The sequence below is a fragment of the Mchenga conophoros genome, linkage group LG18, assembly GCF_057382185.1.
Source record: "Mchenga conophoros isolate Kocher_MC1m ecotype Shallow Benthic linkage group LG18, M_conophoros_male_GT1.1, whole genome shotgun sequence".
Taxonomy (NCBI): domain Eukaryota; kingdom Metazoa; phylum Chordata; class Actinopteri; order Cichliformes; family Cichlidae; genus Mchenga; species Mchenga conophoros.
This window is the reverse complement of record NC_140543.1, coordinates 8,096,059-8,119,954: the sequence shown is the minus strand read 5'-3', so window position 1 is coordinate 8,119,954 and position 23,896 is coordinate 8,096,059. Positions and strand designations below refer to the sequence as shown.

Here is a 23,896-nt window from a genome sequence, read left to right as displayed (position 1 = left end):
TGTCCGTGGCAAATGCCTTGCTCAAGGGCAAAAATGCTTGGCATTCCATCTGGAGGCCCAAGAGCAGATGTTTAAATTAACATTTTAAGCAATTAATGGATGCACTTACTGACCGTCATGTATAGAACAGGAAGTGCATGTGAAGGTTAATAAGCAAGTAGAAGAAGAGCAGAGGAAGGTGAAGAGGTGGATAATAAAGTCGCAGGAGCTTCAAGAATTAAACAGTTTCATAAGAAATGTGCGACTTTTTTGTCCACTCTATAGCACAAAGAACTCATAATTTAACAAAATTCAGTGTAAGCTAATACTTGTGCAATTTCCCCCCTCAGAAAATTAAGGGAGTGTGCCCCAAGGAGCCAGGTCTGTCACTTTTATAATTACAGTTTGATTTGATTGCAAAAGTTACAAGATGAAAGAAGCTGAAGGTTAAGATTAAACTGGTCTGCATCTCTATTTTGGATGCACTTTCTCAAGTTTCTAAATATGTTTGGAGACTATGATTATTGAAAGTTTATGAATTCATTTGGAAAGTCTTTACAGATATTCATCTTACATATATAACCACCTGACAAAATCTATAAGGCGAGGACGCTACAGTCTTAACTGCAAAAGAAAATGACTAAGCGGTGAGACTGTGAGTGCCAGTTCAGCTCGCTGGGTGAGCAGGTGACCATATGCCACACGGTCGGAGTGCAGTAGGGTTTGAGTCCGACCTATGGCCCTTTGTGGCAGCGCGGTGTGGCATCCCCTTCTTTGTTTTTCCACCTTTTGGCTTTAAAACTGAACAAAGTTGAGACCTAACATGTGGTCTTAACCTAACAGCAGTAACAATAACGCTATATTTTAAATGATGAGAAATGGGCAACTGAAAAATAACGATTATGCAGAGGTGTCAAAAACTGCAGTTACTCCAGTGGCCACTAGAGGCTCTAAGACAATTCTCATGTGTGCCTCTGTTAAAATCCCCAACTTCAACAAAATAACATGTTTACAGCTTGGTACAAAGGTTTAGTACAAAGTAGCTAATTTCTCCCTTTATAACACTCGTATGGGGGGTGAGCTGCTGTTATAGCTCATCTGTGTGGATTTAGTTAAAGATTAAAGTCTGGGCGTGTCAGCACAGGCAGCAGCTAAAATGGATAGCTTGGCCTATGCTAGTCCCATATGTCTGTTATTTATGTGCAATAACAACATGCACTTGCATTTTTTTCTGTACAGTCTATGGAAACGGGGCGGCTAGCAAAATTTCTAACAGGCCTAACTGGGAAAACAAAGATGCGATTTCACTGATTAAAAATAATTTCCATTCAGTTGAGAAACCAGCTAAAGCAAAACAAATAAACGTGTCACAGTATCACCCTCGCAGATAAGTAATCTCTGTTACGGTAAGTGCAAAGAAAACTGTTGAGAACAGTGACCATTTCGTTCACCCAGCGCTGCCAAATTTAACACAAATGAGGATGTGGCAGATTACCACTTAAAATAAATAAGATCCAGACATGGAATGGGAATTTTTCACACAGCCCCGAATTCCTTCTCACCTCTTTCCCAAGCTACTGGAGTGCTGAATTGTAAGCATGCACCCTTGTTCTGCTCTCCAAATGCATTACAACTCATTAACATGCTCATGGTGCTGCGTTGTATTGCATTACCCCTGTGGCTAACTTCTTACAGCACATCTGGAACATATCACAGGAGCATTTACAGAGTGAACTTTGAGCTGTTGCTACATTCACCTCCTGCAAGGCGAAGCTGAAGCTGGGAATGACTCAGTGTTTCTGCAGAGCGCCGTCACACCTTCTTCTTTGACATCCCTTTATTTTAACCAGATCCCTTTCCTTTCTTCTGGATCCCTCTGTGCAAACACTGCGCTCCACCTTCCTCTCCAGACATTAAAAGGTTCTTCCAAAAGCTTCTCTTTCAGTCATTTTCAGGTGGTAAAGTTTGATCAAGCACTGTAATAAACTTTTTGGCATGCCCACTTTTCTCCGACAGCACCCATCTCATGCACTGTCTCATCCAGTGATTTCCTTCATTAGCCTTTTAACAACCTCAGCAAAATATTTTTGGACTCAGCAGCAGGCTGAGAGCCATTGTGTCGATAACACTAAGACAGTACTCTGTTTTTAAAAGGGTATCATGCCCTATTCTCTAAATTTAACAGGTATTGTCATGCATCATCGTCCAACGGGCCTAAAGAAAATTGCATAATGCAACATTTTTTCTTTCACACCCAAACAAATCTACTTTTAATGTATTAAGCAGCTAAAGCTGCCAAACTGTATATCCGTCAATGCAAATTCCCTTTGCCTTTGTAAACAAGAACTGCACTGAATACAAGGCAAAATTGTCAGCAGCCTTTACATCAGAAGTTCTCTTCTGTTACATCCTTTTTCCTGTTCATGAGTCATTTAGGACTTTTGTACGCCAGAAACGATGGCGCACACACCTTGAATGCTACATTTGATCTGTGCATCATTTCCTAGGTGTATCTAGTTAAACTAGGTGTAAATAATGGATGTTGCTCACTGGTTTGTGAAGTTCCACATTGATTGGGAGTACTTTTTTAGCCAGAAAAAACATTTCACTGTATGTTGTACCAGCTATAACTACATGTGACAAATAAATAAAGAATTGAATTGAATTGAATTGATTTTAGCACTTTGGCTGATGTTGTTTTGTCTTTATGGAGCCAAAAGTCAGCATACTTGAAGAAGGTGAATAAATTATGAGCTAATGCATGCTAGTTTGTTTAGCAAGGTGCAGCCATAGTTTCCTCCACCATAGAATTCAAATAATTTGGTAATATTCATATTGCACATTCATATAAATCACATACAGATGTATGACTTGAATTAGCACAGGTTATGCACTCCCAACGCGTAATATACTGACGATTCGTCACGTCCCAAGGCATTCCACGAGAACGCGAAAGGTGACCTTCCGCGTTCCTATGCTACACGCCGGACTGTGGATGAAATCGAATAGATTTATTCCAGCCCTAACCTTATCCCTAATCTTAACCACCACCTCAATCGTGTTAGATAGTGTTTTCCAAAGTGATTTAAGTAAAATAAACGTACATGTAGATTCATTCCAAACGGTTCTCATGTTCCTCATTTTTCTGAACTCGTAATTTAGGGACACGTTGGGTGGCCGGAACCGTAATATACTGACGATTTGTCACCTAGCGTAAAACGTTACGCTTTGAGAGTGAGAGTGCGTTTGCCCACCAAATACCACTTAACAAACAGGCTACACGCCTAATCATAAAAAAAATAAGTCTATTAATTATTGATACAGCTCAACTATTGACATGTACATTAAGAAAACATATGGAGTGAGAACAAAACTGTGGAAGCTAAAATTGTTTTTGTACCAAGCAAGGAGAATGACTGTTTCTGCTGTGGACAGTTTAACATGGGAGTCAATGGATTGTGTGATTTGCAAAACCAACTTTAACCTCCTAAGACCCGAGCTCTTCCGTGGCATACATTTTTAATTTCTCTTTGATATTTGGACATATTGGGATCCAATGAATATAAAAACAAAGAATTACCAGATTTTTTTTAACCTGTTTTTTGTTTCCAAGAGCCACATATGAGGATATTCATTTAGAATTTCAATAGAACAGTGGCAGTATAATGTCCTCGTAAATGGATATCAGGCCCTTGTAGAGCAAAATTTAGTATTTTGGTCTAGACAACCCAAAATATGACGTCCACATATGTGGACGCCAGGTCCTAGGAGGTTAAGTGGCCAATTGAAGAACTTCCCTGTTGGTTCAACAATGGGGGCACCACACAGTGCTGTCTAAGCTTGACTGGAAAAATAATATGTGAGGAAGGACATAAATGTTCTAACGTGGTCCCCAAATTCTCTCGGATTTTGTGCATACCACTGAACATCTGTCAATAACAAGCTTCTTGAATACACAAACTCAAAACTGTCCATTAAAACATTGTTTTCTCAAGTGTTTTTGTTGCTTCAGAAAACAGACTTACGCTCATTCTCCCAGGATTTAAACTGACCTCGAATCTCTAAATTACACGTCTGACCCTCAACTATAAACCGAGTCAACTAATTTAATGGCTTTCCTTATTGATAACAGCTTTCATCCCTAAATGCAAGCCAAGCTCCCACAGTGTGACTCTGTGAAGACATTTTTGTCCTTGTGAGTAATGCGCACACACTCGCAAGCGCACACGGGGGGGATGCTGAAGGCTACAATGTTCCGATTTTGTAATACATGAGTGGTTTCTGTGTTTAACCGATAAACTCAGCCTGACCAGTCGCTCTGCTGGGAGGCTACAGATGGGACATGTGTGTGCGTGCGTGTGTGTAGTGTCTGAGCGCGTGAGCAGAAAACACACTACGATGCCACCTGTCATCACAAACACACACCAGTCCATCCCTCTGCGTTTATCACCTCCTCCGTGTTCATCAAGAAATCGACATCATCTCCTGCTCGCTGTCTTACTCACTCGCTGCAGCTCAACTCATCTCCTTACAATACTCTTAGTCATTCTTCTACTCACGCTCACGTATTTTGCATAAATACTCACTTGCATTCATGCCATCCAATTACTCACAACACACGTGTCCATTTTTAAAAATTGGGTTCTCCCTAACTGACACAATATATTCCTTAACAGCCCCACTGTCACAGACTGACTCGGTACAACTGCAACATGACTGTTAGATGCCACCAAATCCTTTCAGGCATGCAAACCACTGGCCTTCCAACGTATTCTCAACCCAGTGCATCAAACGCTGTAATCTTTCAGTAGCCATTAGTGTCACAGAGAGAAGCTCGAGCTCTGGCGTCAATGCCTTGATCCAGCCCTACAAGGCGACATGTGTTTGTTTTAACATTTTTCTCTCTCGCCGCTCTGCCTTCCCCACACACCTGTTTCCAAACACGCATCTATCATGTTAGTCCAAAAAAGGCTAGGCAGCGCCTGTACCACCTACGACAACTAGGGAAGTTCAGGGTCTCACCAGAGATCCTCAGGACTTTCTATACAGGCGCTGTGGAGAGCATCCTCACGCAGAACATCACATCCTGGTATGGGAACAGCTGTGTCAAGGACAAAAAGCTCTTCAGAGAGTGATCCGTACAGCAGAACGCTGCTGCAGGACTGCTCTTCCCCCGCTTCAGGACATTCACACCAGGAGATGCTGGTCCAGAGCAGCTCAGATATTGAAGGACCCGTTCCACCCCAGCAATAAACGGTTCCAACTTCTGCAATCAGGCAGAAGGTTTGGCACCATCTGGGCACCCTCAGGCCATCCGTGTGTTAAATCAGGACATGCCCCCTCCCCAATCAACCATAACTGGCTAAGACGAGACTCGTTGTTATCACGTTCTCATATCACGCCTGATCCTCTGGCTTCCCAAATTTGAACTGTAAATTTCCAGATTGTTTATTTAATTTAATTATCTTAATGTATATAATTCATTCACTGCCTACACATAATGTCCTCTTTACTTACTGTATATAATGTTTTCTCTCTCTTTTTGCACAGTCAAGGCGCGTATCAGGACACATTTCACTGTGTGTTGTACTTGTATAATTATGCACGTGATAAATGAAAGATCTTGAATCTTTCTATGCCACATCTTAAGGCCGGGACTTGGAGTCTCTTGTCGCTGAATGATTGTGCTAGACACGTTAGTGTAAAATCCCGGCTTTGTGAAAATTAGAAAAGCTTTCCTTCGCGAGTTTGTTTCCTGGTTGTGACCTCCGTCTCTTGTAAACCTCTAACCCTGCGTTTTGGAACCCTGAGCGTGAGTTGTTTGGCGTGGCTGTGTGAAGATTTCCCCCCAGCGGAGCGAGCGAGTGTGGAAGGAGCGTGTGGAACTGTGTTTGGAATATGAGTGTGAGAGGACCTGTGGATCCTGGCACCCCCGACTTCTCCCCACCTGCATATATTCTGCACCTGGTATTTTTGTGAATAAAGAACTGTTTAATTGTGACTTTCAGTCTGCGCCCGACTCCCATCCGTTCACCGTGACAGAATAGCGGTGTCGTCGGCTATCGACAGAGAGACAGATTTTTCTCCCATTTGTTTTCGCCGTTTCCTTTCATTCGAACCTGATATTTGATAGAAAACGATGAACTTTCTGGGTGTGATAAGTGAAGCAAATGTTGAAGCGCTTTCTTTGGTGCCAAAAGAGTTCTGGTTGCATAGAAGACTTTGGAGTCGAGTCAGAAGTCTTTAGAGTCAGAAATGAGGATTATCCAGGCAGTGCTCATTGGCTAGCAACTTGTCAATCCCAATGTCCTCAGTTTGACAGTCACTAAGCTGGTTAGGCTATGAATGCTCAGCTCGAAGCTTCCTAACGGGGCTTCTTTAACTGACTCTACAATAGAAAAACTGCACATGGAAAGATGGTGCTATAGTGGTGCTGAAGGTGTTAAAATGTGATGCCAAGCTGTGCTAACCAGGACAAAAGCTGCTCTCAGTGTTACAGTGCATCAGCAGAGGACTCCAGCTAGGAGAAAATTGCCTGGCTGTGAGACTGTGCTGGTTCTTCACCAGATGTGTTGATAAACGTGTATCATTGCTTCTTGAATATCCTTTTTTACATGGTCCAAAGATTATGCATGTAAGGGTTTAGAGAAAGCGGTTGGCAAGTCTACAGTGACAAGTAAAATATGTGGTGTCACATAATTCATCACTTCTACCCGACCCAGCAGCTTATGCCAGCCTTGAGATTAAGAATAGCATCAGAAAAAATGACCTAACTCTCAAATTCAGCAGTTAAGGACACACTTATCACAACACAAGAGTCATTTCACATCTAACAGACTTAGATGATCAATGGCCATGGCTGCTAATCAAATACCCTGAACCTACATGCAAATTTGGTCCTAGATGACAAATTGTTCATGAGACTCTGTAACTGAGGTATGATGATGAATCTCAAAAACTGAGAAAACATATTAAAGCAAATCCAATTTAAGCCAATAGGATTAAACAGTCACAAGAAGTTTGCCCAAAAAATAAATTGGGCCAAGCAGCCAAAGTATGAATATCCTCATCCTTCACCTCGGCCGTGCAGATACAAAGCCACGGCAGCGCAATCCTTCTGGGAAATTAAAACGGAGGCGAGGAGGAGGTGGAATTTGTTCTCATTTAGGAAGCCTTAATCCGGCAGAAAGGGGAAAGAGAACACCATTTTCCCCTCCGCTTTCTTAGACAGACTGTTTAGGGACCCAGAAGGATGAAATGAGATTTGCTGCAAACTCGTCTGTGTTTAATGTGGAAAAGGTGAAAAGAACGAACGTCAGAGTCGACATTTTGGAGAGTCGGAAAGTTATTCCGTTGCTCGAAGTGCTTCTGTTTTATGAGAAAAAAAAAAGATGAGCTAAAGCCTGTATGTTTTATACAAGTAATAAAAATCCAGGTGTTTCCTGTGAGCGCAGAAAATGAGATAAAGTTTAATCAGCTTCATAAAATTTGCTACATCCTGAGTATGCCTGGGTAACTTTAGACTTCAATAAACACAGCAGGGCGTTTCTGAGTCTGAATCCTGAAAAACTCCAAACTTCTCACTTTGTACCTGAGAGATTTGGGAGGAAAAAGACCCTTTGTCAACCGACACTCAATCCTCACCTCTCTGAAGTGATCCGGGGTCAAAGCAATAAACACACTGTCACTTCCACTGCACTTTGACATGCGTTAGCACTCGACAAGTTCATTTGCATTCACAGAGAGGCTTTCCCCGCTATACATTCTCCTCTCTAGTTTCCAAAAACATGTGAGATTAATTATCCAGCCCTATTCAGACACAAATATAGAAACTCTAGCAGGGATTGTTCAGTGTGCAGCGATGGACGCTTGCTGACAGACAGACATGGAGGCAGATAGAGAGATAAAGAGCAAACACTCAGAGGCTGCGAAACAGTCTTCAATCTGACAGAAAGATGATGCCGAGCAGAACTGCCTCCTGGTGTTGGGACTTAATGACTAACATTTGGAAAATAAACCAAGTTATATGGAGATTAGCCCATTTGCAAAATTGGCTTTTCAGTAATAAAAACATAAACACCCAAATGAGTCTCGTGTTATTTGAGGATTAATGTTTCTGGAGCTCCACGCTAACACTTTAGCAAGATGAATAACAATAGGATTAGAGTTTTTAAAACAACAGCATGTTCTAATTGGAAAGCTGAAACATTTCTCATCATTCAACAACCAAAAAGTTGATGCACATTCTCCAAAGAGCCAAATAGAACTACATTCTCCTCATTCAATTAACACTAATCGCCATTTCCCATAATAAAAATGTTCGGCAGTTATAACCGACGTGTCTTATCTGTTCATCTAAACACAGCAACTGCCTGTTATTGCTCACATAAATGTGCACTATAATAAATGTTAGCAAAGAACAGCATAAAATATCTCTGGTGACTAATGCAGCATTTCCTGGGGAGTTTCCTTGATTCATCAGTCTAATTCAAAACTACTTACAGCTCATTATGCAGAGTCACCTACCTCCACTCACTGTGCTTTGCAATGTATGCAAAAGTTAAACTAAGAAAGACACAGACACACTGCACTAAAGTTTATTCACATGAAAGTAAAGAATCAAGTTATTCTCAAAGTTTTTCTAGATAGTAGCAACTAGTGTTGGGAGAAATCACTGGTTTTCTTTGGGGCCACATTTGAACTTGAATGGTGGCATCGATTCTGGTCTGGCTGCTTTAACTCAGCCGCAGGTTCACCTTATATTGGCCAAATGTCAGGTAGGTTACAGCACTGTAGCTCACAAAATATTTGCTGTTGTTCATGTCAAACGTAGCTCAACACTTTTGGGCTGCAAATGAGCTGTAAGTGCAGCACGTAGCTCAGATTAGGCCCAAATGTGTCTGTTAGCTGGGCTGGGTCAACACAATGAATGCATTCATTCATACATGCATGCATTGGTCTAATTTTTAATTCGTGCATATATCTGTGTGTTTTTGCTTATGCCTCCCACACATTTCCGTCTGTTTATCATCTGCCCGCAAGATGTGTATCTTCTGCCTGCGTGTCTCATTCAGAGGTCACTCTGGATGTTTCTACCCAGACAGATACAACACATTCCTTTACAAGCTAAAGAAGAAAAAGGCCGTTGTCCATCGCGCGACTGAACTGCCATTCAGGCTGCACTGAGGGCTGGTTCCCTGTTACGCATATTTAAAAGCCTCTCAAGCTGCTCGTCCTCCCTGAAGGGGGTCAAAACACAGTTTGACCCCTTGACTGACCTCTAACCCTCATATCCCGAGCCTGACCTGTCCTTGTTTTCACAGAAGTCGGCTTGAAACTGAAGCACGAGGAGTGAAGTCGTTACGTTTGGTGATGAGGAGCAGTGCGGCCGCTTTGATTTTTATGCATTTAACAAACAAATCACAAGGATTCTTTTCTCTCTCTAAAGACATGTCTGGGAATCCTATTTTAGAGGTGTTTCAAAGTTCACACAGGGGCATTTTTACACCACAGCCAACTGCTGGGCCAGACCCCGTTTTCCCTGAGACCTTTGCTGAAGTGTGAAAGCTGCTCTGGCTGGACTTCAATCCAGAAAAACTGTCTTAAGTAGATTCTTATGTGCTGTCAGGAACAAATAATCCAGAAGTAAAGGGCAAAAATGAAGAGATTGTATATTGCATTTGTACAAAAATACAGAGCAGCAGATTTCAACTTTGATTGCAACACAACATTTCAGAGAAACAAACCTGAATAATCACTTAAGCCGAGCTGAAACCTGAAAGCCTCTTAAGATTTAAAGGAAGCCATACCCAACCAGCACCCCATGAAATATAATCCTAAAGGCGATGCTTATACTTAAACACCTCTTCGGATAAAAATCGCCAAACTTATTCAACCCATCCAGCAATTTATGACACATTTATTCACTACCATCTGTCATTTTAGTGGTTACTGTGTATCAGATATATTGAAGTTGAACAGAAGATTAGATAACAGCCAGAAGCTTTGTAAAAAAAAAAAAAAAAAAAAAGAGTTCAAAAGAAGCTTTATCATCACCGTTAAATCCAGCTGTTTACTCTGATGGATGCCCTCTGATGCCCTCTGATGTATAAGTGTGTGAGTGTGTGTTGCTTTGAGGACATCTGGAGTGTATCAGCGAGTGTGTCCTGTAAATCCTGTGATTGCAGCTGTGTGTGTGTGACATTGTCGACTAGGTTGCCCCTTTCTCCCCCCTGCAAGCTCTCTCCCTGCTAATCTGCTCGTTAAGGATCTAATCTGACATGTGTTTTCATTTGTGTGTGAAAGTGTGAGTGTCTGTCTGTGTGTGTAGTTCACTGATGAGTCCACAATGGCTCTGATTACATTCACAACATATTGTTAGTTTTATTGCGCGCGCGTGTGTGTGCACGCACTTGACTTTGTGTTTGCTTAGCTGGTATGTGCGCTATTGTTTAATGCCTGCCTTGATACAGTCAGTGTGAATCAGTGTTTCCATATGTGAGAGCTGATTCACAGAATTCGGGGCCTGTAATTGTTTAAAAAAGGCAAATCTAAACAATATTAACTTACATAAGAGAAACAATAGCAGGATTCAGAGTTCACCCTTCCTCCTATTACACAAATATTTGCTGCTGAAAGAGAGAAGTCAGCTGGTGAAAGTCTGTTTGTTCGCCAGTGTTTAACCTCTGTTCGTACTAAATGGTGGATGTCAATTATTGCATTCACAGCTAAATAAATTCTAAAAACCTCGCACCAGCCAGCTCTGTAAATCTATCTGTCAGTTATTGTAAAGTGCTTCGGTGTGTTTTTCCTAAAAGAAATCTTTATTTTTTCTTTTAAAGGCCTCAAAAAGATCCAATCAACCAAACAATCACCGTTAAATAACTCAAAGCTCTGAGTTCTTTGATTGAGGTGTCTCTTTATGCTCTTTGTAGAGGTTTCCTTGTATTCCTTGTTTTTTTTCCCTGCATGACTTTATTTTGAGTGCAGGGTGTCCTTAAAGTTGTTTGCATGATTCCTATGAGCTTATCAAAACTTCTAAATCCTTCATAATCTTATAAATTTAATCTGAAGCTCCTAATTAGGAGGCATGAAAACAGAAAACTCAGTTTCACCCTAGATTGTCAGGTTACCCCTGCTCATGGCTTGCAGTTAATGAATATATGAGATCTTTGAGAGGTTACGTGCAATATCTGGTAAACAACAGAGATAAGGACTCTGTTTTCTGGTTGTGTATGCACACATTTCTATCTAAGGCCACTACATCTCAGTTATTCTGGGTGCTCACGACCCTTTTTTTAAAAAGCCGATTCTTACACCTTCGCAAATATCGTCTTCTATGATAATGTGGTTCAGACAAAAGCAAATGCTGGTAGGCTGTAATTTGGCCAGTTATCGTTTTGTGTTTGTTTTTTGTCAAACAGGGCCGAGAGCTCAGGTTGCACACGGTTTAAAGTTCGCCATCATTTGTCAAATCAAGCAGAGAGGGAGAGCATATGGCGAGCAGGGGAGAACGTGGGATGAAAACATAGCAAGTGCACACTGAGTTCACAGGGAGAAGAGAGCAAGACGACGGACAGAGAAAAAGAAAGTAATGGCAGGAGGCGACTGGATCAAACAAGTGACAGGACACCCTGAGGGTGGAGGAGGTGGAGAGAAACAGTGAGAGGTCTGTCGCTGAGGTCAGGATCAGACTGACCGTGCCAACCAGCATGACGCTCGCTGTCTCTCTGAGTATATTGGTGCCCTTCTGATCTCTTTTTCATCCTTCTTTGCTTTTATCACTTCACCCTCTAACCTTTGGCTTAATCTTCATCTCTTCTTATGAAGCAGATTTTCCCTTTTCTATAAAAAGCTGAACGTTTTTTCTGACCACACAGGATTAAACGATCAAACTTTCAGTCCTCAGTGTGTATTTCTATTTCTATTGAAGCTTAGTGCTCATTTTTTTTAAAGGAGAAAGCATGCAGTTTTTTATGATTGCAGCTATTGTTAGATCTGTAGAAGGAACATTAAGTCTTTGTCTCTGTATCGCTGAGGATCTCTCAGCATGCAACCACGGTGTTGGTTGTCGGCTTCGGCTCTCCGTCACTCTCTGTGTAGCTACCACGCAACTCTACCGAGGCACGCGAGTCCACTGCTCCCGGGGCCTCTTGTTGCCCCCATCTGCACCCACATGCATCCTGCAGTGGAGGCTGAGGACTGTCAGGGGCCACTATGAGATTGGCTTTACAATCAAAAACAACCACCAGCTTTAAGGTGGTCTGCTTTACAAGTTTAAATAGTCCCGGTGTGCCTGCCATTTCTACAAATGTACTCGAGAAATCACAAATTCGTTTGTGCATTACTGAAAAAAATGGAAATGATATTACATAAGGCACTACAACTGTTCATTCAGAATGCAAACATGATGACGCTGACTTAATCCTCATTGTGCTTTTGTGCTTTAAAGTTACAGATCACAAAAGAACACAAAAACAAACAGCTAAATTATTTTTGAAGGCTCCCGCCTCGATTTTTTGGGCCACAAGTCACTCGTGGAGTGACAGCAGCACATTCAGCCTTCCTGTTTTGTGTGGTCGCTGTGGAGCTGAAAAATACAACCATCTGGAAGGGAGGCTTTTATTTTTCCTCTGAAAATGGCAAAGTCAGAGTGAATGCTGAGAATTCAGAGCGCGGGGCGGATGAAGCGACGCCTCGGTCTAAAGCCACAAAACAAAGGATGACATTCAAGATGACGTGTTTTGAAGTGGTATAAACGCACACTTTCAGAAGAGGAGGGAACAAAGTTTGTTCAAATGTATTCATATATTCGGTAAACACCCTTTTATCCACTAATCGTGTCATGCTTCTCTCAGTCACCCAGAAATGATTTTATCCCTTCAGTCGCCTATATGTAATTTTTCATCAAAAACACTCATATCTTGCCAATCATTTGTCAATCTATCCATCCATTCTGACATTTATTCCCCTCACACTGAATTCCATCCTTTTATCGGCCCATCCATAAACGCGTGCGTCCATTAATTTGATTCTACCATCTATTTTATACCAGGGTTTGTTTCCTCAAAGCACCTAATAAAAAGCCCAAACAAGCTTCTCCTACACTCCTTCAGTCTGTGTAACAGTGTCGCTGCCCATCACACTTTCTTCTCTTATTTTATTTTGCAATAAAGCGTATTTCAGTCAGGACCTCTATAGTTATTTCCATCTGCAGTAATTTATATCTGGCTGCCTAGCTCTGTCCTGGGGCCTCCCTGACCCTCCATTACGGGAGGAGAGCATACCTCCCAGCCGTTCCATGTGCATACATATAAAAGGAAAGATGCAGAAGGAGATAGCAGCGGCAAGACCTCATTACAGGACGGAGCAAGTATAAGTAACGACAGACATGGCAATGATTAAGTAGGACACGCCACGTAAAGGAAGAAGTGGAGTGAAAATGTGGGTTGCAAAGCGACAATAATATTGTCTGATCTACCTTAAATCTTACTGGTCTTGCCTTAAAGCTATATTAGTTTTGCTGACTCTTCTTCGTTGTTGCCTAAAACACTGGGGTCAACTAAATGAAGCTTATGCATAAGTTCAGTAAGGAAGATCTGCAATCACTGATCTGCCTGCTTTTGTGCTACGGCTTTCCCATGCCGGACTAGAGCAGCGCAGATCCTGAAGGACCCGTCCCATCCTGGCAACAAACTGTTCCAACTTCTGCAATCCGGTAGAAGGTTCCGCATCATCCGGGCAAGGACAGAGAGACTCAAGAGGAGCTTCTATCCCCAAGCCATCCGGGCCCTAAACCATAACATCCCCCCCAACACCACACACGCCCGCCCTCTCACATCATTCATACGTGACTGAGACAGGACTCTCTTCTAGACACTCTAAACCCACCGGCACAATGTACATTTCAAATTCTTTTAATTTGAAATATGTTCATATTGTCTATTTTGTAAAATGTTCAGATTGTCTATTCTTATTTAATTCACTTTATGTACTTTTGCACAAGTCGAGGAGCGAGTCAGGTTACATTTCACTGCGTGTTATGCTTGTATAACTATGCATGTGGCGAATAAAGAATCTTGAATCAATACCGACACCATTACTCTAGTCCGATCATCTAGTTGTCCACCCTGTTTGAGCCAATCAGCCTCAGCGTCGCATGGTTTAAATCTGTGCTCTCCGTCATTTTCCTCCCCATCTCCACTTCAGACACCTCAGCCAGAGCTCTATTCAACCCATAATCTCCATCTTCTCCACCACCACCAGCGTCTCGACTCCGTGGGGTCCTAATTCTAAATCCTATCACCGCTGGGATTCCTTTCAGCCATGATGGGCCATCGGAGTCTAATCCCCAAATACTTTATTTTCTCTATCTTAATAAATCATGTTCAATTCCTCCAAGTGATCTCTCCTCATTGAAATAAATGTTCCTGCAAAATAGAAAAGAAACAAGCTTTTCCAATGATCCATTCTTCATTTATTCACATCAAACCATGCCTCAGCAAAATATATATATAAATAAGTGAGACATACTGGGAATAATAATAGAAATGAGAACGTGAAATCAACTTTGAAAACACGAGCTCCACCAACCATTGCACACGCAACACAAATGCCCTCTAACAGTACGTTTCCATTCATGTGACACCTCCGGGCTACGAGATGTCGGTCCTGTGACTGTGTCTCTGCTGGGGCATTTTTCTGACTTATCATGAAGCGCTTTGCCTCGAGACAAACTGTAAGGAGCAACTGATCCTTCCGTCACACTCTGGAGGAACTCTATTTTTCTCCCTTTTTCCTCTCCCCCTCCAGCCTCTCCTCTGTACGATGACGAGTTCGCTGTATGTTCCTGAAATGTCAAGCTGCATCAAATTTAAATGTGTTGCTGGGTAGAGAAAAGGGAAAAAAAAACACAGATATCCTTATAATGTTATTTATTATCACGAGGCAGTCCACAAATTGCAGCTGTGATTAACTACTCTAATTATCTTCTTAGCCGTGCCTACTTTTACTCAAACTGACCCTATACCCTGTTTCATCTCCATCACCGAAAGGAGAGTTTTCACTTGTGTATTTTACACTCATTTACTTTTTTTAACCCATGTTAATGCAGACCGATACAACGAACTTGTAGTAAATCACTTTTAAAAAAATCTACATGATGATAAAAACTTGGCAGCAGGGTGCATGTGATGTGGAGTGTAACCCAGTTCTAAAACAAAGAACCCCAGTGTTTTTCCACATATGAATCACACTGAAATCCACTTGTGTGTTTATTAAACTGGTGGTGCTGGAAAGCCTTGAGGTCATGTGACACAGCTTTGATAGCTTCCTCTGTTTTGGATTTTCTGGTTCTCTCTGTTCTCTCTAAGGTCAGCATTGTTAAGACTGTTTATAACTGTTCACCAACTGAAACAGCGACTAGCTGAACTTCACAAAATCCCAAATCTGAATTCTCTTTATTTGCACCTTCCTGCTTCAACCAGAATTAAGAGGCCAAGTAGCTGCCAGGTGCTGCTAATGAAATGCATTCGATTAATTGATCATCATCAAGTATGGGCACCTCTATAAAAGCAGAAGTTTTAGCAGTTTGCTGGTCTGGAGTATTCAGGTTTATTGTGACACATGCCATAATCTTCCCAGGAGTGGATCTCTCATCAAATTCACTCTAAAGTCAGACCATTCAGCGCTCAGGGAAACTGCAAAAAAAAAAAAAAAAAAAAATCCAAGGGCTTCATCTCAAACTAGAGGCCTCAGTTATGATGTTGACTGTTAAATGTTGTGACAGTGCAATTACAAAAAGACTGAACAAGTAGGGCTTGTTTGGAAAGGTTGCCAGGTAAAAGCCTCTTCTCTCTAAAAACAACCTTGCAGCACAGCTCAGTTTCGCAAAGCTGCATCTGAACATAAGACTGCTGGAACAATGTCCTTTGGACAGATGAGACCAAATTAGAGATGTTTGGCCTTAATGTGCAGCACCATATTTGGCAAAAACGAAAGACAGCAAATCAGCACAAAAACCTCATTATCAAGCATGGTGGTGGACGGGTGATGATTTGGGCTTCCCCCCCCCAGCCATAGGACCGGGCACTTTGCTGTTACTTAATCAACCATGAAGTCCTCTGCATACCAAAGTATTTTAGAATCAAATGTGAGGATGTCTGTCCAACAGCTAAAACTTGGCTGATACTGCAGCACATCCTATGCTGCTGTGGTTGGGACAGTGATCCCAACCACAGCAGCAAATCTACAACAGAACGGCTGAGAAAGAAAAGAATTAAGGTGAAGAAGTGGCCCAGTCGAAGTCCAGACCTCAGAGAGAGCCGTGCATAAACAAATGCCCACAAAGTACAATGGCCTGAAGAAAAGTTGTAAAGCAAAATGGGCCCCCCAAAAAAATCATACAGTAAACAATCACTTCAAGTTACTGCACTGCATTGTCATACTTTTTCACAGAACTGCAAAGAGTCATGTGAGTCCCTTTCATATAACTGGAGATGTATTTGAGCCAAATTGGGCTATGAAATCCACGACAGACCTCTTCTTTGTCTCTTCTTTGATGTGGCTGGTAACCAAAAAAAAATGTTGGTGACAGAAGCAAAACTCAACAAATCTTTGAAACTGTTGTTTCACAAAGAGGCCTCTAAATCGCCTCAGTGCTTTTTTGTATTCAGTGAGTCACGTTCAGTACTCTGTCCTTCCAAACGATATTCACTTACTTGCTATCCGAATGATCAAAACTGAATTAGAGCTCCAGTATGTTGCCTTTAACCTTCCCACTTTTTATGCTTATCCAGGTTTTTAGGTTCACATTTTCCCTTTAATCTATCATTTATTTCATTTTATGCGCGTGATTTTTCTTTATGGACATTTATCTACATGAAAGAAAGATGAGAGCTGAACAACAAAATTACTCAAAGACAATATCCATCGCTGAAAGGAGATAGAAATGGCAGATTTCCTTTTGAAGTTACCTTTAATGCATCAGTATGAATGTGCGCTTGAGGATGTGTGGTTTGTGCGTACTGTAGCAGCGTGCATCGACGTCTGAACACGAGGCTTAATGTAAGTGACAGAAAGTTTAGGCTGCCTGTGTTTGTGTGTGTGCTGTGTATGTGTGAGGTGCACGCTGTGCCAGTTCAGCCTCATGTAGGAGGCAACAGTTCAGCCAACTCCTAAAAAGATGTCCCAAATTATCCGGCCACCGACGCATGTTCCTTACCCATGCTTCTGCTCTATTTTACCACGCTCCGCGGGGATTCACTTTGTCGGCCACGCTATTTCAGACGTGGACGTGAGACAAGTCTTGTTCTGGTGCGGCTCCAGATTGGCTACAGAGGAAGAGCCGTCGGATCTTAATGTGTCTGAAAAAAAAGTGTTACTGCTTCTCGTCTGTTCACCGAGCACAGAATTTGTCACTTGAGAGGTTGGGTGATAATTCCAACAACGACCTTTTACTTCCACAGACTGACTGTTTTTCTGAAGCTTACGATGGCCTCGTGAACCACAGATCCATCTATTTGACCTCAAAGTCCACAAAAAAGATGCTTCCATTTTTATTTCTTTTAAAATAACAGCAGCTTATAATGGTGTTTGTTACACTTGTGTTATTTTTCAGATAAAGCTATATTGTTTCCACACTGATGGATCATCTAAATCTAGTGCACAGCTCCTCCCAGATTTCTTTCTTCATGAATCACCCCTGTAGAAAACAGGGCTCACAAACATATATTTTTACATATGCTGTAATTAGGGATCATAATTACAAACCCTGGGTCATGAGGCTGCACGGGGAAGATATTTTGTGACACAGATGTCGGAAATGTAGCCGGCGTTCGCTCGTGGAACAGCACTGCTATGGTTTCTCTGCTTGGCTAGTTAACTGCAGACATGCTTCACAGCAGTGGAACATGTTTGTTCTGTTTTGGTCCAATAATTTAATTATGGGACTGGGAGAAATGGGCAAGCGGCTACATGCTATGACGGAGGAGGTGGGATTGTCATTCCAACAATGAATTTCAATTTGGAGAGTATCTTAAAATCAGGGATATTTGAGAAACTGTAACCTAAATGCCACTGGCTTGATTTTCCTTGTAGGATTTCCAAATGTGTGTTAGCGAGACACTTCAAACCAGCACTGTGAAGGTGCTGTGAAGGTTACTGATGATTGTAGTGCTTTGGAAACTGAAACACTGGTTGATTAGCAGACAAGTAAGTGACAATAGTTTAATTTATGCCATTAATCAGACAAAAAAAAAGATGAAAAAACACGTTTTTGTTCTTTTTAGCTTCTCAGACTGGATGATTTCCTGTTTCCTCTAATAGTTAACTCAATTTGCTCTCTGGACTATTGATTAGACATAGCAGACCATTCAAATGCATCATCTTGGCTTCTTTGAAGATGAAATTGGCAATTTGCACTATTTCAAATTAATGAGTTTATTAGCCAAAATACATTTACTATTGTTGTGTGTTACGAGACCTAAATCAATGATCAGTTTTCGTAGCTGTTGGTACTTGTTGTAAGCTGCCTGCTTCTAGATCGTCTTTCTGCTGAGTAAAGGTAATGTGAATTGTGTTGCCAGCTTATAAACAGTCTGCAGAAACATAATCAATTCAAGTTTAAACTGAGTCATGAGTTTGAGACCTGTCTTTTCGGTTAGGGGGCTTTTTAAAAAAATGTTGATTTCAATTATATTTCACTCGCTAAGTTAGGATCAGGCACCAAAAGGATTAGGTTTATGCAAACAAACTACTTGGTCAGGCGTCGGAGCACTTTGGTAGGCTTTGGCAACAAAAGCACTTGGATGCATTAAGGCAGCAAAGCTAATAGACTAAGGTGAGAAAAACAGTACTGTTTGTGTAAATTGCTTCCTTTCACATCATAAAGCACATGTTACAAAGCTCTGTTTGTTAGCTCACCATATTTACCATTGTATAAATTCCATATTCACTGCGTCCTGCCTGAGGTCTCTTGTATAACGTGTCTTTTTATCTACTAATCGTTGAATACAATCGATTATAAGAGCAAACTAAGCCTGCTAGCTCAGAGCTACTGACCATATGTATTGGACTGATAACAGCTGATGACAGCTATTGACTGGGCTGATAAAAGGTGTTAAATTGCTGTTGTTACAGCTTTTAGTTTAATTTCTAATGGCATATTACTCACTACTGTAAAACAGAGTCTTAAAGTGATAGTCTGAAATACTTCCAGGTTTATACATTTTCACGTTTTTAGCTTAAACATGATTTTATGAACAATCTAAACGGTTTCTGGGTGATGTATGGCACCTACAGGGCGTTCAGGTGAGCAGTAGCTGTCCCAGGTGTTCTACAACAGGTGTGTAATGCCTCATCCGCCTTCGTCTATCAACAGAGATTAACGCTCAACTTTTCAGACATTCGGTTCACAGTAAAACATTATATTCTGTTCCTGTTTCCACTCATTCCCCCGCCAACTGCCGTATCATACTCCGGAGCTGACGCTGTGCCATCCATCCAGTGAAATAAAACTAAGATATCATCTCAGGAAATTTTTAAGTGGGACCGCAGCGCTGCCAAAGGCTTAAGGCCCCCCTCGACGGGCATATTTCGAAGATTTGACTCGTTCCCAAAAACAACACCGCTCCTGCCAAGTCAGAGAGCTACGAGCTGCACCCCATCATCATCCAACATAAACTCACACAACAAATAATGAAACCAATCAAGGAAAGCAGAGAGGCCCCTAAGTAAACAGCCAAATGACATGTTGAGGTGGCTGCAGGGTGGTCAGGCTGTTCAGCGGGCACAGGCGCGTCAATCAGAATGTGGAAACGTTGGCTCTCTTGACTGCGAGACATGGAATCAGGCACGTGTGGCTAAAATGAACAATCCCATAACACTGAAGAGCAACACGATCAATACACCTCATGCTTCCATTTCCCTCCTGGTTTCACACTTTTCCACCTTTTGGACATAAAAAACGTGATCTTCGTAAAACCTGAACACACTCTGTTGGTGCTTTGCCCGACACCAGAAGCCAGATGGTCTCTAGTTAATATTAAAACCATTTGCTCATGATAAAACCTGATTAAACTGTAATATTTTATTTTACAACTGCCTTATTTCAGCACATTAACCTGTGGAAAAGTCATTTAGGGAGACAATAACGTTCAGTTCGAGATCTACTGCAGTGCCAGCCAGCCACTGTCGAAAATTTTATCGCCATGATTTATTACATTTCATTAAGTACTTAAGCAGCATTATTGCATGCTTATACTGCTCCCTGGGTTATCACACAAAATAGGGTCACTGCAGAATTAGCTTCCAAAGGAGATTCTTTTCAGCTTGTTTGCTTTCAGCACAGTGGACGGTGTATATTCCCCCGAAAGACACACGATATCCACTATCTGTCCCGAGCGCTAATGGTTTATTAGTCCCTTGGTGCTGAAACATGATCCAATAGTATTGGTGGACCCCATCTGTGAGACAGCGCTGGACAGCTAGTCGTGATTTACACAGGAGCCATTTATGGAGCTTTTAAAAAAGGCAGAGGAGCCGACATAAAAACAAGCTTATTTATGGACAACGGCAACACATGGGTTGTGGTGCGGCCGTGCACAATTGAGTGTGTGTTTCTATGTCACAGAGGGTGGCTTAAGGGTGTCTGCATGGGTGCTTGCTCACAGGTTCTGAACAGTAATTCAAAGGAAAGCACCATGAGACGCACACATGAATGATTCCAGCGTGCGTGTATCATTATAAGAATGTTTTTTCAAAAAGTCGATAACCCAAACTGCCTCCAGTGACAGCGATAAGGCTGAATAGACCTTTATTTATATTTTGCTGATCATTTTCACAAAAAGGAAAACAAAAAAACAAAAAACAAATAAAAAATATAAAATACAAGTTCTCAGGAAACAACATCCCGTCACTTACGCTGTTTTGTCTGACCAGTGCTCCCAAACTCGAATATATTTCCTTAACTATGATGGAAGACAAAGAAAAGCACAAAAGCTTCACAGCAACTCAAAAACTGGAACTTTCCTAAAGAAATAAATGGTTTGTTAGATATCAGGATGCACTGGCGTATTCTTTTGTTACTGTGATTCATAAATAGCGCAAGAAAAAGCAGGAGAGGAAGCATGAGTACAGATAAAAGCATTAACTGACTTGTGTTTATCTTTCAACATCTTCCTCAGAAAAACCAACACAGCAGCCCTTCCACCCATTTTAAAAATCAAATTTGATCATTATTCCAACGCTGCATACAAAAAGGCACACAAAGCGTTTCTTCTTCAAGTACAAACAGGTAAACTCTACTTCCAAATGAAAAGTAAACACACTTTCTCCATTTCAGCAATGAGCAAAGTGAACTTCATTAATCAAAAGCGGATGCAGCCAGTTTTGCAGAGTTTGCTCCCCCCTAAAATCATGCTAAAAGCCCGTCCAGCCTGCCTCCTTATCATGTATGAATTACTAAACCCATCAAAGCCCATTTCCTCTGAAGTAATTGCCAGCACCTTCAGCGCCATATCTCATCCCTGCACCCCCGTTTCCTGGGAACAGATGTACAACTATCTCCTTGACCAATAGGTGGCACAGTTTCACACTGTATCCAGGCAGAATTGAGGAGAGAGAGCAAAGAAGGGTGGGAGAGGCAGAGAGAGAAGAGCGAGAGGAGTGAACTCTTACTTGCAGTCTCTGTCCTCCAGATCAAAATGCGGATTGAAGTTGATGAGGATCTTCTGACCCGCTTCAGGGGCGGTAATCACCCATACGCACTGCTGGGACGGTGGGTAGGCGCTGGGATAGCCCGGGGAGGTCAGGTAGTCCGCGGCGTGCATCTCTATGCTCCCCCCGCATTTATCTACACCGCAAAAAAAGCAAGAAAGTTGTTCAGTTAGAGGAGATAAATTGACTTTCTGGGCACTGGTCTGCACTGTAATGTTGACTGATTGCGCATTCTGGTGTAAAAGATTTAAGTGCAACCGCAGGGGTGGGAGTGAGGAGGACACTAACAACTCCAGCTTGGGCACATAAATCCAAATATCCACCGCTAGAGCAGAAATTTAAAAAAGAAATTACACATATTTTTTTGCGCCAAGAAGCCAGGCACACGTTGGAACTATAAATTCACACACTAGAATTCTCTAAAACTTTACACTCGTACACTTTTTTAGAAAAGGTGTTGGATAAAGTGAGGTTCCTTTGCATCCGCACCATAAGGTGTGATTACGCCCATGAAGGTGAGGTGGGCTGCTTTGCCAGCAATCAGGCAGGATGATTAAATTTAATTTTCTCTCTGAACGATTTGATGAATTGCTTGTAGCCGAGATCATGCTTCAATGACAACAAGCGCCAAGCTCCAAAATGCGTCTCTGAATGGATGAAGCCAACAGACCTCAAAGACAAATTGTTTAATTTTTCTATTATAATAAGGAAACTTATTACAGTGAATTGTTGTGCCTCAGTGACTGTGTGTATTAGTTTGCAGCTGCAAGGTAATTTGCGCCTCTGTCGCTATATTATACATTAGTATAATCCGGTTTCCGTGTATTTTGTGGCTTATTGCCGTTTCCCCTCCATCTGTTGGAGGAATTCTACTGAAAACGGTATTTGCGTGGTCTAACTTGAAGCCCCGCGGACGTGCTCTCAAAGGGAGAGCCGAAGCATAACAGGTGAGAGGCAACAATGGTGCAAAACGATGTAAAACGGATCAACGTTCAGCTAGACTGCCTGTTGTCAAGCCACATGTATTCATTCAACCCGTCAACACCTACCAGTCTGTGTCAACGAAGCAACCAAGAAGACTTGGGCGAAAAGGAACAATAGCAATCCACTACGCATCCTTATTAGATAGCACAAGACAGACATTTGTTAAAATGAAAAAATAAAGAACATAAAAATAAAAAATAAAAAATAAAGGCAAACGGGTGGGTAAACGTCCAGAGTTTACGTCCACACAGGAAAAATAACAGAGATTTGTCTCAAAGTAAGAAATCTGGTTGTTGTAGAGTCCCCAGCATCCTGTGAGCTTCAGCAGCAGAGCCCTGCGTCTGTCAGGGAACAACTTGGCATCTCCTGGAAAAAAAATAATCCAAATGCAGAAAAAAAGACGAAGAATCAAAAGGAAAAATCCGATCGTCAAAAGTGGCAGCCGTGAGCTTGCGACTCTTGCTCAGACCTCTCACTCCTGACACCAAACGGGAGCGACAGACATACTTCCAAGTGGGAAATGGAAAAAGAGAAATCACTAGTTAAACGGTATTCAGAGGAAACCCAGCCGCGGGGAACATCGGAGCGCCGCTCTCCAGATCTTCACTCCTTATTTCAGCTCAGCTCTTTCTCCGCCTCTCTCCGCTCTCAGCGACTGACTGACCGCCGCAGCAGAAATGTCAGGAAGACGTGAAAGTAACAGCGGAATTTCCACTCCCCAAATTTCTGCTTCTAGACGCCTTGCGCGCAGCCACCAGCGACCGACCGCTACAAAGGGGCTGGAGCAAACTGACACCGGTGCGCCCTCTTTGCGCTCCCAACGCGTGCTCGCGGGGATAAATGCGCACGCAAACTCAGGCTGGCATGTGGGTCTGGTGTAAGGTGAGGTGTGGACAGCGACCATATGAGCCAACGAGAATCCACATCTGACACGTAGTCACGAGGAGAAAAGTATTGGAGGGAGGTTTATTCGGTCCTTTGTTGGCGACCTACATCCCACATTTAATAGTTTGCTCCAGATACGTTCATGAAATATATTAGATACTTGAATTGTTAAATTACACGTCTTTCCTCTGAAAATAGTTACAAGTATATTGGGGACACGTCTATTGCATATTTAGTCTATTTTCGTTATTAATGAGGGTGGTTTGGGTGGATGGAAATAACACTGACAAAGACTGAACTTGTTCTGTGAAAAGAGAGCTGACAGGGGAGAGAA

The 23,896-nt window shown here is 42.0% G+C and overlaps 1 protein-coding gene across 1 annotated transcript in view; it reads right to left on the bottom strand.

Annotated features, from left to right (window-relative positions):
* LOC146553139 (neuropilin-1a-like) overlaps positions 1-23,543 on the bottom strand; it is a 96,383-nt gene extending 72,840 nt beyond the window's left edge. The window contains exons 1-2 of the mRNA XM_085256110.1: positions 22,743-23,543; positions 21,655-21,829 (exon numbers count right to left, since the gene is read on the bottom strand). Of these exons, the coding sequence (XP_085112236.1) occupies positions 21,655-21,829; positions 22,743-22,836 (269 nt within the window). The 5' untranslated portion in view covers positions 22,837-23,543. The remainder of the gene's footprint in view (positions 1-21,654; positions 21,830-22,742) is intronic.
* Positions 23,544-23,896: the final 353 nt, after the last annotated feature.